Raw genomic sequence first — 16,494 nt, 5'->3', positions numbered from 1 at the left:
CTCATACATACTAGGCAACTACTTTATTGTTGAGGTACACCCCATACATATTTGGGGGGAGGTTATGGCTAATTTTAAGACGTTCTCTTGGGGGTGAAGAGATGACTTGGTGGTTAAGAGCACCGGCTGCTCTTGCAGGGCACCTGGGTTTGAATCTCAGCACCCACATGGCAACAAACAACTGTAACCCTAGTTCCAGGGGATCTGATGCCCTCTTCTGGCTTCTCTGGGCACCAGGCAGGCTCAGGATGTACAGATATGCAAAGCACCTATGTGTGTAAACCTAAAATAATTAAACATTTAATTGAAATGCTGTGTTGTCTTTGGCGTCAGGTTTCACTGAGATATGATTAGGTATTTTCCTTTGTATTTACTCTGCTTAGGTTCTCTGGGCTTGAATCTGAAGTTTAATACTTTCTATCATTATCTCTTCAAATATTCCTTTATTTTCCCTTTCTGGGTCTCCACATTCATGTGACCTTGCTCCACATACCTTGGGTGCTTCATTTGGGGAGTTGGGTTTTAGTAGGTTTTGCATTTGGTCCATTTCTATCAACCCAGTCTCAAGTTCATGGATCTCCTACCCCCTTTATTTTCCTAGATTGGCAATAACATTCTTGAAAGACTTCATCTCTAATACTAACTTTTTAAAAAGATTTATATTTAATATTTTTTGCACTGAGAATTGAACTTGGGACTTTGCATGCACAAGGCAAACACTCACACTGAGCTATATTCCCGACCCTGCTTTTATTTTTCAGTCATGTGTGTATGTATATGTGGGCTGTGTGTGCATGTATGAAGTGTCCGTGGAGTTCAGGAGAAAGCTTTGAAGCTCCTGGAGCTGGAGTTACAGGCACTGTGAGCCATTTGACATGGGTTCTGGGAGCCAAACTCAGACCCTATGTAAGAGCAGTGTGCATTCTTGTTTTGTTTTGTTTTGTTTTGTTTTGTTTTGTTTTGTTTTTCAAGACAGGGTTTCTCTGTAGCTTTGGTTCCTGTCCTGGAACTAGGTCTATAGACCAGATGGGCCTCAAACTCACAGAAATCCACCTGCCTCTGGTTCCTGAGTGCTGGGATTAAAGGTGTACACCACCATCACCCAAAAGAATTATTTTTATTCTATGAATAGTTTTTTGATTTATTTTGTTTTGTTCTATTTTTTTGTTGTTGTTGTTGTTCTTTGAGACAGGGTTTCTCTATGTAACAGTCCTAGCTGTCTTGGAACTCACTTTGTAGACCAAGCTGGTCTGGAACTCACAAAGATCATCCTGCCTGCCTCCCGAGTGTGCACAGTGCACACCCTTAACCCCTGAGCAATTTCTAACTTTTTTATTTCCAGAATCTCCATATTTAATTTCCTTTTCTATAATTTCTTATTCGTTCTCCAGGTCCTCGTTTACTCATGTGTACTGTCCACCAGAGCAGCCTATTAGCGCCTGCTCCTTTACAGCGCCCTGCTGACATCTGCAGGATCCCAGCCACGTGCACCTCTCTTTTGAGATGACTTATCCAACCAGAAGTTATGTCCATCCCGCTTTTCTGAGTCAGCCTCCCACATTCTAGGAGACAGGAACATACCACTTTCTGTCCCTGGCTCTCTGCCTGGGTTATTTCCAAAAGATTCTTGTCCCTTTTCCTTCACACCTCTTTGCAGTCACACTTGGGGCCCACAAAGACCTTGCCCTCAGGTCCCTTTCCACATTACTTTTGACTCCTCAGCTTGAGGCCCTGGGTGCCATTGACTATGCAAGCAGAGCTGTGGCCACGACCCAAATACAGTCCCTTTCATGCCTTCCTTGCCCTCTGGGGCTCTTGTTTTGGTTTTGCAGACAGTGTCCTGTTTGATCAGATAGTTTAACTCTATTCTGAAGAACATACATACCAACCCCATCTCTAGAAAAGCACCACACACACACACACACACACACACACATGCGTGTGTGCCCACATGCACATACACATGCATGAATTTACACATACACACAGACATGCTCACATGTGCACACACATGCACACAAGCCTGCACACACACATATGCACACACATGCACATACCTCTCAGGTCATTAGTGGAGCAGGAGAAGAATCTACAGGCACAGATTGCTTGCCAGAGATCTTACTGAAGAACATATTAGAAGACAAAGTCATCCATCCTGGTGACTAGCTACTAGGAACTCTAAGCACTGTGACAAGACTGTGAAAATATATAAAACCTTTAAAAATGTTATTGGTACCAAAATGTCAAGTGTTTTTAAAACATCATAGTATTTTTTTTTGTTTTTTGAGACAGGGTTTATCTGTAGCTTTGGAGCCTGTTCTGGAACTAGCTCTTGTAACATCATAATATCTTAACGTACTGTTGCCTTTAACAAAATATTCTCATGTTTGTGAACAATAAAAACTGTGCAAGTCCGTCTTTCTTTCTGATGGGTGCAGAGATGTCACAGTTACACGGTGAATAACTTACTTACAGCAAAGTTATAAAATTCATTTCAAATGCTGAACAGTTGATGGCACACACCTTTAGTCCCAGCACTCAGGAGGCAGAGGCAGGTGAGTTCAAGGCCAGCCTGATCTACAGAGTGAGTTCCAGGACAGTCAGGGCTACACAGAGAAACCCTGTCTCCAAAAACAAAACAAAATNGTTGCTTATTTCTGCTTTCTATCATTTTGTTGAATATTTAAAGATTTATTAATTTATTATGTATACAGTGTCTGTCTGCATGTATGTCTGTAGGCCAGAAGAGGGCACCAGATCTCATTACAGATGGTTGTGAGCCACCATGTGGTTTCTGGGAACTGAACTCAGGACCTCTGGAAGAGCCCTCAGTGCTCTTAACTATCTCTCCAGGCCCCATGAAGCAATATATATTTTAATATTTAGTAGGCTTTTATTATTCTTTTAAGACAGGATCTCACTATGTAACCCAGGCTACTCCTGAACTCATGGTCCTCCTGGCTGCACTTGTGAAGTGCTGGGATTCCAGTCAGAGACTTGCCGTGGATATACTTTAATATGTTGGATATGATTGTAATGAGGCTTCCCTTGGAGAGTAAGCCTGGAAACTGCCTCTTTCTGCCAGAGCTTGTCCGGTCTGTGACCTGCATGTGAATGCCGTTGTCTTTCTGTTTGACCAGGCATTCTTGCCGGCTTAAGTTATGGTTCAAAGCAAAAACCTTACTCCTGATAGCATTCATAGAGCTAGCCATTCATCTCCTTTTCTTTCCAGAATTTTTGTTTGCTTGTCCTTGCTTTGAGACAGGGCCTCACTATGTTACCCTGGCTGTCCTTGAACTCATGCTAGCCCTGTGCTCACAGAGATCCTCTTGCCTCTGCTTCCTGTGCTGGGATTAAAGGGTATGCCATCATACCTGGCTCTTTCCTTCATTTTAACCTCAACTGGAACCAAAGATGGGCTCTATTCCTGAGGAGAACCTAGATATGGGTTCACTTAGAACACTTGTTGTTTGCTATGTCTGGTCTGTAGGCTGTTTGTGGCTGTGAAATGGAGAGGCTAAGAAAGACCAAGTATGGATGAGGCAGGTTGGGTGAGGGTCGGCAGGTAGGTGTGGGGATGAGGCAGGTTGGGTGAGGGTCGGCAGGTAAGTGTGGGGATGAGGCAGGTTGGGTGAGGGTCGGCAGGTTGGGTGAGGGTCAGCAGGGAAGTGTTCATAGATAAACGTATTCACTAACGCAGGGCTTCCACTGAACAGACATGTGGCTGCTGGCGATGGCCTCCTGAGCTCCACCACCTGGATTTGGAACCTCGCTACCCTTGTAATATCAAGGATGACTGTGAATTCCTGATCCTCCTGCCTCTGCCTTCCAGGTGTTGGGAATCACAGACATGTGCCACAATGCCTTTTGTTCTTCTGAGCTGTCCTACTAATCAGCTGAATATGACCTATTTGTGTTTGATTGAATAGAATTCCTAAGCTGTGTGTCGGGCACTGATAACAGCCTTCTGGCTTGTTGGCTCCCAGAGTCAGTCGCCCCACTCGGGCAACCTCTGACTGGTTCCTGGCTTATGGCCAGATGCCTTGAGCCTAGTTCCAAAGATGAGTTGTGGGGAGTGCCTTCTGGTGATGAGACAGAAGACTTCGAACCAAACTCTATTTTATTAAAAACAAACAGTTTGGGGACTAAAGAAAGAAAATAGTGTTTCTCAAAGTTCTGGGACAACTTCACAGCCCCTGACGTGGGTTTCAAAGCCCCAGCTGGGGACCTGTGTTTGGAACAAGTCCCTGTGAGGTCTTTAGTAGCCCAGTAGAAGTTGGAGACTCACTAGTAGAAGCTGGAGTGGAAGCTGGAGCTGCCCCATCCTTCTGGCTTTGTAGGGGCCCAGGGAGCGACTGACTGGACATTTTTCAGACAAGCTCAGCTGGCTCCTCTGAGGGTTCCCGGCATTCCTTTCTTTGAATCACTGAGGCACTGAAAGAGCTGACATGGTTACAGGTTGGGGAGCCACTGAGAAAAGGCCCATGTGGCCCACTCAGAGCGTGGGGTCAGATCCAGAGTGGGCTGACTTGACTTGTAGAACCACCGAGCATGACACTTTTGCCAAATCTTAGGAGTTCGGCCTCTCCTCTTTCGAGTCTACATCTTGCCTTGCTTCACCGGGCATTTCCTCTTCCCTCCTTCCAATCTTATTTGTTATTTTTTATCACCCCCATCGGATCTAATCTCTTTCTCAGGTACCAGGTTCTAAGCCCTCTAAGTTTGTGCTCTGAGACCGCTGGCTATGTACCAGGGCGGCACACCCTGTGCAGGGTGGCTCTTCTTGAGGGAGGGTAGGACTCTTTGAGCTTCACACTCCGCAGAAGGTGCTATTGTGTGCAGATACAGCTACCATTATCCTGCCAGTCAGAGAGCCCAGGAGCCCTCCTAGTCAGACAAAGCAGAGACCTCAGCGAGGTGAGCCTGCTCAAGGTTTTAAAGGACACCATCTTGGCATCTTGGCACAACACAGGAATCTCATAAAAAGACACAGGGAGGTGATCCAGCCTGGGCCGCAAATGCACTTAGAAGCAGGGCCCCCTGCCTCTGTGCTGGGACTGTGGTAAGTCGAATACACTCCTGGAGAGTTGTAGAAAGGGAAGAAAATTGCATTCACCTAAATTCTCTCACAAAGAGAGAAGGCTGTCTGAGCCGGGAACAATATTTTGATAAGAGCTTCAGCCTGCGGCTGAGATCCCAGTGGAGGCTCAGGGGTGGGTGGAACTGCCTCTGCCTGAGACATGAAAGGGATCTTAGAATTTTGCATTCTACCAAAGAGTGTGAGCAAAAGATGAAAGAAAAAGGCAGGAAAGGAAGCTGCTCTTGGGTGCTGTTCACGGCACTCTCCCCACCAACCTCTTTCTCAGGGTGTGTAGAGGGTGTACACGCTCATGTAGGTGTGTGGGTGGATGTATGTTATGTGTGTGAGCACATGGGGAGGCCAGAGGGCCACACTGGGTGCCTTCAGGTGTTCTCTGCATTGTGAGGCCTGGTCTCTCGCTGGACCTGGAGCTCATCTATTTGACGAGTGCTGCCGTGCTAGCCTTTTATGTAGGTGCTGGGAATCTAAGCTCAGGGCCATTCCAGACTAAGTCATCACCCCAGCCACTCTCTCCTCTCATTCTCAGAAGGATCCTGATGCCCCAAATGCCTAGGGTCCAGTGTAGTATGTACACTGGATGTTTATCCAGACATTTATGTGTGGAGAGAACAAAGGGGTGGCCCTCAAGTGCCCCCAGAGTCTGGGCAAAGACACTGAAGGAGCCTGCAGTGGGGGATACCGCCAGAGGAGGGCGTCACTGAGCAGAATCTCCCAATGCCTTCTCTTTGTTACAGTGCTTTCTTGGGATGGTGTCAGGCCCACTCGCAGCAGATGAGATGAATCTGAAAAGGGTCCCTTGAAAGAGCCTTGAGTGATGATGTCTTCAAGCCAAGAGAGAAAGGAGATATCCTGCTCTAACCAGAAAAGCCTTCTGCTAGCCCACTGAGTCCTGAATCCTTCTGCTGCCCCTCTGCTGCTGTCCCGGGCTAGCCTTATCCTGGAGGTCCTCCTGTCTGGGCCTTCTGCGTGCTGGGGTATAGGTATGTGTCCCCACTCCCGGTTTCAGCTGCTTTCCCCAGTGACAGTTCTTTGAGGTGGTCAGGAAATGAAAGCCCCAAAGATGGGCTCAGGCCCAAGTCTGAGGTCTATCACACAATTCTTGTTTTCTCTCAGTCTCTTTGTCCTTCCACCTGTTTCTCTAGAACAAAGGCACCCGAGAAAGCCACGTGAAACTGGGAACACGTGAGAAGGTAAAACTCGCACAGCAACCTGGGTCCCACGGGAAGTCCTGTGAGAGGCGGAAGCAGTACTGCCTTAGGATCCACGCTGCTGGCCAGCGAATGGGTGAGGCAGAAAAGGGTTTCTTTTCTGGTGTGGTACAATAACTGAGTCCAGGACTAGTGTTCACAAAGAGAGGCCCTGAGCTGTTGGGTAGAGCAGAGCATCCTTGATGGACAGGTCTCTTTGAATCCAAGTTACACAACCCACCCTGGCTCCTTACCGAGTCTTGAAGGCCATCGAACTTCTGTGGTAGGGGGGATGCTCATCCACCGCCAATAGCCTAGGGATATCTGGGTAACCCCCTAGCTGCTCCCAGGGCAGGCTTGCGGGGGTCTTCTTTTCTATTGGGTGACTTGAAGAGGACACATCCATCTTCCATACGGCTTCCATCTGGTTCCCTTGTTGGCTAGGAATGGAAGCGCACAGACAGTATCAGGAGAGACAGAGAGACACGGGAATAGGCTGAGGAGCCACAAGGTCCAAGGCCTCTGTGTCACCCTTACCTCCCCAACGCAAGATCTACATCTTAGTTCCTGAGGTTCCGCTTCCAGGCACACGCCCTGGGGCTGAAGCTCTGAACAGGTCCCATTGTGGTAGGAGGTCACGGGAGGCATCTTGGCTGTTCAGAGGCTCAGCGTGGCCTTTGGAGGCCACACGGTGGGAAGAATTAGGCTTATTTACATAGACAGACCAATGGTAGATACTGGGTCAACGTGCCCAGAGTAGAAATAGAGGTTTTCCCCCTGTATTTTCTCAGAATTAGTCAGGCTATCCCCACAAAACCACACGTTATCATACACATTCCGTCTCTGGATCTGAACCCAGAGCTGGTCAGGGCAGCTGAGCAGACAGGCCTTGAAGCTGCTGAGGTTTGTCCTCACTTGCTGCTGCCTCCCCAGGCTGCCCCTGCTCCCTCCCCCTTCTCATCTCAGCCGGCCAACACCTACCCAGCTATCCGCAGGGGCACAGATTCCCGGTGCTGCTTGGGTGGAGGAGGTTGCTTGTTGGTGGCACCACTGGACCGGACTCTCTGGAGTAAGACTGGAGGTGACTTGCTTTTCCCTGGCTTGGCAGAGTTGGCCACAGGGACGTTCAGGTGGATGTTCCACTCTTGCTGGAGCTAGAGAAGCCAGCAGAAGGCATCAGGAAGATGGGAAAGGAGGCCTTTCTAGGATGGGAGGAAGACTTGCCTGATTGCCACTGACCCTGCTGGGCTCTGGGTTGAGGAGCGGCTAAGGCCCTGTGACTAGAAACCCAGGTCCTCAACACATGATAGTTTCCTTCATTCTTACTTGCTGGGCAGTTCCTACTTCCTCCTTTGTTGTAAAGAATCCTGACAATGGACAAAAGAGAAGAAAGGAAACTCCCACGGTTTACCCCAATGTGCTGTGTGCTGAGTGAAATAAGCAGACACAGAAAGACGGTCTATGTGGGATCCAAAAGAAAACATATCAAATATATCGAGGTAAAAAATAAAACAGTAGTTACCAAAGTTGGGGTGTGGACCAGGAAGTGGAGGAGGTAGACTGAAGGATGGAGTAAAAAGCATGAATGAATAACTCCGGCTGCAATTGTCCTCGCAGGGACCAAGATGTTTTATCCGCTTCTTGAAGAAACAGTCCCCAAGGAGTTAGAATTCCCCCAGGAACTTCGTGCAAGGGGCAGGGGAGATCTAAAGCCCCGGGGTTCCCCAGGAGGAGACTTCATGGCTGACGGATAGAGCAGGAGGTAAACGCCACCGATGGTCTGGGATGGGACGGCATCTTGATCAGAACCGGGTATTTAGTTCTGCAGACCTCTGGGCTCTGTTTAAACCTAGAGCCCACGACAGTGCCCCAGCCAGACCAGCGAGAGGCCCTTTCTCTGATCCTTCCCCCAGTGTAGTCACAATAAACCTCTCTCTGTGTTTCTCTGTTACTTTCTCTTTAATTAGCATCTCAAGGAAGGGTGATCAAGCCCAGCTTGTCAGCGCTGCCAGAGACCAGGCCTGTACCCTAAAAATTCCAGTAACAAAAGATGTTAAATATAGCAAGAGGCTATAGTTAATAACAGGGGATCGTATTCAGGATTTTTGCCAACTGGATAGATTATAGTTACTTTTGCCACAGAGGGAAAGATGGGTCATTACGTGAGATGATATGGTCCTTGTGAGGGGACAGACGCATAGCTCCGCTCTGGCTTCCCCAGCAGCCTGCAGAAGAGTTACCTGCAGGGAACTGGAGAGATGGCTCAGAGGTCCTGAGTTCAATTCCCAGCAACCACATGGTGGCTCACAGCCATCTGTAATGAGATCTGGCGCCCTCCTCTGGCGTGCGGGCATACATGGAGGCAGAATGTTGTATATACAATAAATAAATAAATCTTAAAAAAAAAAAGTTACCTGCATTTTTAAGAGATTTTTGGTTTAGGCAAATGCAGGATTCCTGCCTTCTTCACAAACAGGAATTTCAGGACTAGCCAGTATGAGCAGGGTTGGAGTTTTCTTAAAAAATGCCAGCACTTGGGAGGCAAAGGCAGGCAGATCTCTGAGTTCAAGGCCAATCTGGTCTACAAAGTGAGTTCCAGGACAGCCAGGGCAACATAGAGAAACTTTGCCTTAAAAAAGGAAAGAAAAAAAAGAAGAGAAAAGAAAAGAAAGAAAGATATTCAAGAAAAGAAGTAAAACATACCCAATCATGAATATGGCTTCTCAGAGAGTGAGTTTATCAAAAGACATTTTAAATGTAGATTTTAAGCATGGGAGTTAAGAGAAAAATAGGTACTCTGGGAAAGAATGAGAGGCCCAGGAAGCACGCGAGCTTCTCAAGGGAAAGTTTCAATTAAGTACTAGCTTCAGCCATGAGCACTATTCTGTTTGCTCAGACCCCACCCCTTTGGGGTAAGTGAGGTGATAGGTCAGCTCCAACAGGGCCTCAGCCGCTATGGCTGCACCTGGAGTTTTGGTCAGGTTTACAGCAGGAATGGACACAATGTTAGTCACATTGGAATCTTGAGCCTGAGCCTCAGTCAGATTCTAGGTCTGGAATCCTCTTTTTCCTTCCCATGTGCCCACCATTCTCTGTATCTGTCTTGCTTCAATGGATATGTTCATTCATTTTACTACAGTAACCGTTTTATAACAAGTATCCTATTTCATCCTATGTACTACTATTCCCTAAACATACACAATAAAATTCAGCGCAAACAAACCCACAAACACGTTAACAATTTTTATCACAAAGCCCCTGGAGAAATGAAAAACCACATAGGCAGGTCCAGCCTTATGACATTGTGACATGACAAAGTCACACTCTAGAACCACGTGCGCGTGCGCACACACACACACACACACACACGCACGCACGCGCACACACACACATAAAGAGGGCCTCTAAATGTTTAATTAGCATGATGATTTGTGTTGGGCCTCCACATTGCTAGCTCTCCGGGGGGCACGCAGGCCACAGGTTAGCTGTGCCGGCCTCCCCATGGCCAGCAGATACCACCCGAACTACTGTATAGTTTAAGAAAATATGCTAGAACCAAAAGATTTAAGTTTCTAAATTGAAGTGGTGGACTCAATAAAGTCACCCAAAATAGGCCCATACCAGGTGCACGGCGAAACTGCCAAACAGAGAGATTCTGCCAGCGAGAGAAGGAAAATAAGCCAAACTCAGGATGGTTTGGGGCTCTAAGCAGCATCCAAACCAAAAAGATACAGAGTGGTTCTGCAAAGTAGGGGAAGACGAGCCTGCTTGGGCTGCATAGAAAGGTGCTAGCCTATCGACTAGAAAGTTGGGCAGATTCCAGGCAAAGACGCCCTCAAGGCCTGCACGGTGGCTAAAAAGGTGCGTGTCATGACTGCCTACTGACCTGAGTGGAAGAGGCACTCACGCACTCCAAATAAAACCATTTTTAAAAAGAGACACCTTTAGACGGACTGTGGTTATTCATCATTGACCCCCACTACTATGTCAGGAAGTGCCCGAAGAAGGACGAATCTGCAAGGCAGAGGCCAAGCTGGGCCCCTTTGTGCCTCAGGCCTGCGTGGCAACCAGAGCTGAAGGAAGCAGGGAAAATCCCAGTTCTGAGGGGGACTGCAGGCCTCAGCTCCCCCTTCTCACCAGCTCCCTGTATTTATACAGTCCCCAGCGGCTTTCCCTTGTACTCCGGCCCAGAGACTCTCACGTGCCCTCTCCTTTCCCATCACCCCACGGGCCCCCACACTGCACCCCCTCACTGGCTAGGTGGCAGGACAGGAGGCCCACCTTAGGGAACACGGTGGCCATGGTTTGCAGGCACTCCCGGTGCTTCTCCTCCAGGTCCTTCTGCTTGTCTGTCCAGGCCTGCAGCCTGAGGTTTTGCTGGCGGTCGATGTTTTCCAGGAAGACGTAGAGGTTCTGGGCCTTACAGGTGACCCTCATTTGTCGAATGGCTCCTATATGTTTGATTACTTCTTGTCTGGGAAGACAGAGAAGTGACTTAGTTGGTGGAGGGGTTTCCTCTTTCCTTCAAGCCGGCTGATTCTTGAGGGGGAAAGAGGAATGGGTATGTGAGAAGGAGCAGGGCGGTGGGAGGTGGCGTGAGGGGAGGAACCTGGGGCTGGAAGGGAAAAGTCAAGCAAACGATATTGAGTGCAGGACAGGAAGCTAGGAGTTGGAGACGGGAAGAGTGGGTTTGGAGGGAAAGTCCACTATCAGGAAAACAACACAGAGATGCTCCTACACCTTCGAGTGTTGCCCAAGACCTGCTACTAAACAGTCTTTGTTAGTCCCCTTTGCTAGGAGACCTGGGGGAGTCCCCCCCATGGTTTTCCTGCCCATTGGCCCTACCCTGTTTTGCAGTGGCTACGCGTGGGTGCCAGGTGGGTGCCGGCTGTCTGCTGGGCACCTACCGGAGGCTCTGGAAGCGTCTGTAGTGGATGTACTTCCTGCACAGGCACTGCAGCCTGAGGACACTTAGCTCCATGGCGACGGCGGTGACCTCCAGGGCCTTGCTGCGCAGGTACTGTGGCAGTAGCAGCTCTGACTCGGGGCTACCCAGGATCTGCAGGTTCTTCAACTGGCCCTCCATGTTTAGGTGGTACACCTTGTCCTTAGAGGTTACTGGGGCTTTCTGCAAAGAGGAGCGGCTCACCCTTCGGATGGACGTGCCAGTGATGGGAAAAGAAGCGCATTTCTTGGGTTTATTAGAAACCTGGCGGGTCCATGATGTTTGCATCGACTCAGCCGAGTTCAGGGTCCTCTGGTTTCCCTGGCCAGGCTGCTGGGTGTGTGCAGACATGGGTAAATGGGACCTTCTGCTCTGGCGAGCAGACTGTGCCCTGCTCGGAGGAGGTGCTGATGATGGTTCTGACTTCTCCAGGTTCCTCCATCGGTTGGTGGTCGTGAAGATCAGCTTCTCGGAACTGCCCTTCCGCTGCTCCCCGGAGGACTTCCTGGGGCTCCCTGGCTCCTCTTCCGGCTGGATGAGTCTCTGCCATTGCTGCCTGGCAGCTGCCTCTGCCTCCCACTGCCGTACCTTTTCCTGGTGCTCCTGCTCCAGCAGGGCCCACTTCTTCTGCCGCTGGAGCCACATCTCCTCTTCCTGCAGCCACTGCTGCCTCCTCGTCTCCCAGCTGAGTTCTTCCTCCCAGTGCTCCATGTGGCTCTCCAAAACCGTCCTCCTGGAGCTCCCTGGGGACAGACACTTCCCCGGATAGGACTTGTTTTGGACTTCATCCATCTCTTGTAAGCCGTCCTCCTGGTCTTTGCCTTCACGTTCTGGGGCCTCTTCAACCAGTTTTTCCCATCGTGTAGGGAACTTGGGGGCCTCTGAGTGCAGCAGCACGGGTTCGAGGTGTTCGATGTGGGCAGTGAACACATCCTTGGCCCTTGAATCCGCAACCGCGGCGGAGCGTGGCTGCTGTGCCGGTGTAGTGCTGCTATCCCAGGCCTTGGCCAGGCGGCTTGGGGAAAAGGGGGAAAACAGCTGCTTCTCTTCCTTGAGCTTCTGGTGGGCTTTTTCCAGGGCTACACCTTTCTCTGGAAGGGTCTCCTTCTCCGGGGGTTCTGGGGCATCAACCAAAACCTCCACGGGTTCTTCTAGAGCAGCAGCAGCAGACTGAACTGTCTTCAGCTGGAATTCCAGGGCATGCTTGATCATGAGGAGGTCATGGTATTTGCCCCCCAGAACCTCTACCTGCTTTAGCAGGGCATCCCTTTTGCTCTCCAGGACTTGGATGGATTTTTGGAAGCACAGCCTCTGGCTGCTGAGCTCTTTGGTCATCTCCCCCTGCAGGTGTTTGTATTTTATCTCCAGACTCTTGTTCTCCTTGTGCTGCAGAATCAAGGCCTTGCTGAGGTTCTCCACCACAGTAGACATGTACCTGATGGCCTTGACCTCCCCTTTGTTGAACATGGCGGAGTCAAGGAGCTCCTGCAGCATGGACTTCACCTCTGAGACCTTTGTGCAGGTAGTGTTCTTGTCTTGGAGCATCTGCTCCGGGCTCAGCGGCTCAGGGAAGTGCGAGGAATTTTGTGGGGTTTTCTCCCGCCAGTCCTGCCAGAAGTTATGTTTGGACACTGGAAGATAGAGAGGAAAAAGGTAGCAGGCTCCCATAACTGGTCAGCAAGCCCACCAGGAAAGAAGTATACTGACTCTCCAGACCCTGCCCAGCCAGAATTCTTACCCACCCCTCTTTGGGACAGACAAGAATAAGGAGCTGACTGTGTGAGCCAGAAGGCTGTTGTGAGGAGACACCCTGAGGGCCTGAGATTGCCTCAGGCCTAGCCTTAGACCTACCAGCTGCACAGTGCCTGCAGAGCCCGAAGGGCCTGGACTAGTTGCCAGGCGCCACTCAGGTCAACCTACCCCTCGTAAGGAGTTGCTTTTCTAATCTTGCCCCTTTCCAGGTTCAAAGTCCATGTTTGGCTCCTTAACACCCAAAACCCTCAGCCCCACTCAGAAGTCTCCGTCTCATGTTACCTCTGAACTCTGCATACAGACCATCTGTTATGACCACTCACAGGTTACTGTTGAATAACCGTCTCGGCCTATATGGGGAAATCACATTGGACCTTCATCCCAAGAAGATACAGCAAGCACAGATTGTTTGCTTTGTGCAACCCCAGTGATAGATCTCCGCTGCTCCAGGACTGGTCATGATCATACATCTTCGTAGTTACTGTGTATAGGGCTGGTGCAATGACCATCTTGGAGCATCTTCTCAAGCACCACTGGCAAGAAGACATGAGCTGGCTTTGGATGCGAGGCAAGAGCACATGTGGTGCTTAGTGATGCTGAGCTCAACTGAGCATCTTGCCAGCATTCAGACAAGCCATATGAGCCTGGGAGTCAGGATTCAGAGACCAAGTCACTTGGATCCAAATCGATTCTGTGCCATTTGCTTCAGGTACATTTCCTGCCTCCTTAGTGCCTCAGTTTCCTCGTTGGAAAAATGGAAACAACCATAGATTCTAATGCTTAGAGTACACACATTTGAGGCCAAGTAAAGTATTAAGTAAATGCTTAATAAATAATCCCCATGAGAAAAAAAGATGCTGGTTGTTGGTGGATGCCTTTAAATCCAGCACTTGGGAGGCAGAGACAGGATAATCTCTATGAGTTTGACACCAGCCTGGTCTACAGAGAGAGTTCCAGGACAGCAGGGCTACACAGAGAAACCTTGTCTCAAAAAACAAAAACAAACAAAAAACAATACAATACAAAACAAAACAAACAAAAAAGATACAGCTTTTGCCCTTTAAGGCTGAAGAGATGGTCAGTTGGTAAAGACTTATTGTGTAAGCACAAGAGCCTAAGTTTAGATCCCCAACATCAACATAAAAAGCAACACATGCTAGGCACATCCATCACCCCCTTACTAGAGAGGCAGAGACAGGAATTGATATGGGATTCCCCTCTGTATGCTGTGATTACCACTGATTAATAAAGAAACTGCTTTGGGCCTATAGTAGGGCAGAACAGAGCTAGGCAGGGTAAAACTAAACTGAATGCTGGGAGAAAGAAGGTGGAGTAAAGAGAAGCCATAAAACCCTGCCAGAGACAGCCTCTTGATGGAACCTTGCCGGTAAGCCACAGCCACATAGTGATACACAGAGGAACATAAATGGGTTAAATTAAGATGTAAGAGCTAGCCAATAAGAAGCTAGAGCTAACAAGCCAAGCATTGATTTAATTGGTACAGTTTTTGTGTGGTTATTTTGGGGCTGAGCAGCTGGGAACAAACAAGTGGTCTTCTACAACAAATTGGCACTCCAACATGTGCTAGCTAAATCCACATAAAACCTGAGAAGGCTTGGAAAGAAATCCTAGACACAAAAAGAAAAGAAGAAGAAAGAGGAGGAGGAGGAGGAGAAGGAGGAGGAGGAGGAGGAAGGAGAAAGAGAAGAAGAAGAAGAAGAAGAAGAAGAAGAAGAAGAAGAAGAAGAAGAAGAAGAAGAAGAAGTTTAGCTGCATTTTGTTTTTCCGCAGCTCCTTTAAGAGAGTTCGTCCTGATTCAGCAGAAGAAAAGAAAAGCACAGTTTCGAAGTGTCAGCTTCATGGGCTGTGCTTCCCAGGAGGTAGAGCACTTGAATGGGGTTTGTGGGCAGCATGCTGCAAGTTACTTGGTGGCAGTACGGGCCAACTGGTTACCAGAGTTGAGGTGGTGGGTGTGGCTCACACCTGGCAGTCTCAGAGGCAGTGAACGGACCTCCACCATGTTGGACCTGGTGGAGCCAAAAGGCAAAGTAACCTTAGTCCTAGTCAGGCCCCAGCTCGGCATTTTAAGAAGTGCTTCTGGGGGCTGGAAAGATGGCTCAGCTGTTAAGAGCACTTCCAGAGGTCCTGAGTTCAATTCCCAGCAACCACATGGTGGCTCACAGCCATCTATAATGAGATCTGGTACCCTCTTCTGGCATGCAAGCATATACAGAAGGAATGTTGTATACATAATAAATAAATCTTAAAAAAATAAAAGAAGTGCTTCTGGTCAGAAAATAATTACAGATGCAACAAGAAAGACAGATTCAGATAAAAAAAAAACCTCTAAATTGGTCACAGGGTTGGATAAATGTACAAGGCTTGAGAGAGAAAAAAATATAGACATTTATAAAAGGAAGTAAATGGTTATTTAAAAAATTAAAGTCTTTAAAGAGTCGGAGTAAACCTGTAGAAAAAGTAATAGAGTAAGAAAAATAAGCCACACAAAGATGGAAAATACACAGAGAGTCTGGATTATGTATATAATTGTGCTTTCTTTGAATTTTTTGACTGTGAAGGAGCTAAGTGCAGAGAGGCATTTCATTGTACAGGCTGCTAAGCTAAACCAACCAACATATGTATCTTCAAGCCGTCTTGACTTCAAAATATGGGCCTGAATATGTTGCTCTGGAAAAGAGGCTCTGCTTTTGTTTCCACAGAAGATGAGAACCTGTGGGTTCCTTCCAGACTAATGTGGTTTGATGTACCAAGACCCCCTGAAAAGTTGCCACAAACATCCCCCAAAAATTACTTCATCCAACAAAAAGCAAGAAGCAGTTTGGAGAGAACTACAGCCAAATTCCCTAAATGATTGTTTATAAATGTTTGTTTACATTTAAAGGAGGATATGATATAGAGATGGATAACTTTGCATTGGTATGGATCTTAGTTTACTGATACAAATTTAAAGTCAATCTTGTTATATGTATATTTCTGCTCTTGATTAAGGTATTATGTTGAGGCAGCTCATTTAAGAATGTAATGTATAATTAAGAAATACAGGTTAATAGATAATCATCATGATGGTTAGTATGATCATCTATAATAGTTAAGTGTGTAGTCATGTTAGTTAGATTTTTCTAGATATATAGAGAGATATTTCAGTTATATAGGTATTCTTTAAATTTTTCAGAGACCTTCAGAATATGGCATTTAAAATGTTTTAAGAACTTAGGACTTTTCATGCCAATGAGATATATCTATTCCTGGCAGCACAATACACTTCATGAGGAAGATGGGCACTGAAGAGGCTTCTTATGGAGTTGTTTAGCCATTTTGGTAAGAAACTGCTCTTGCCTGGACTTCTTGATGTTATGCTGTATGAACTGGACATGTGGGACCCACAGAAAAATGACTGCTGAACTTGCCTAAAGAAGGTGAGATGGTCCTTCGGAGTTCCTGCTTCATAAAAGAGTCTGCCAGACATTATGCAGGATACAGAAGAAAGT

The 16,494-nt window shown here is 47.8% G+C and overlaps 1 protein-coding gene across 1 annotated transcript in view; it reads right to left on the bottom strand.

The window, feature by feature from the left end:
* Positions 1-4,254: 4,254 nt before the first annotated feature.
* The window catches only part of Fam186b (family with sequence similarity 186 member B), a 26,385-nt gene continuing 14,145 nt past the window's right edge, over positions 4,255-16,494 (bottom strand). The window contains exons 4-8 of the mRNA XM_050132430.1: positions 11,196-12,864; positions 10,570-10,762; positions 7,270-7,442; positions 6,543-6,728; positions 4,255-4,443 (exon numbers count right to left, since the gene is read on the bottom strand). Of these exons, the coding sequence (XP_049988387.1) occupies positions 4,371-4,443; positions 6,543-6,728; positions 7,270-7,442; positions 10,570-10,762; positions 11,196-12,864 (2,294 nt within the window). The 3' untranslated portion in view covers positions 4,255-4,370. The remainder of the gene's footprint in view (positions 4,444-6,542; positions 6,729-7,269; positions 7,443-10,569; positions 10,763-11,195; positions 12,865-16,494) is intronic.

This window comes from Alexandromys fortis, unplaced genomic scaffold, assembly GCF_014885135.2.
Source record: "Alexandromys fortis isolate MF-2015 unplaced genomic scaffold, M_Fortis_MF-2015_v1.1 scaffold_423, whole genome shotgun sequence".
NCBI lineage: Eukaryota > Metazoa > Chordata > Mammalia > Rodentia > Cricetidae > Alexandromys > Alexandromys fortis.
Note: the sequence above shows the minus strand (reverse complement) of the source record. Positions and strands in the feature narration are given on the sequence as shown.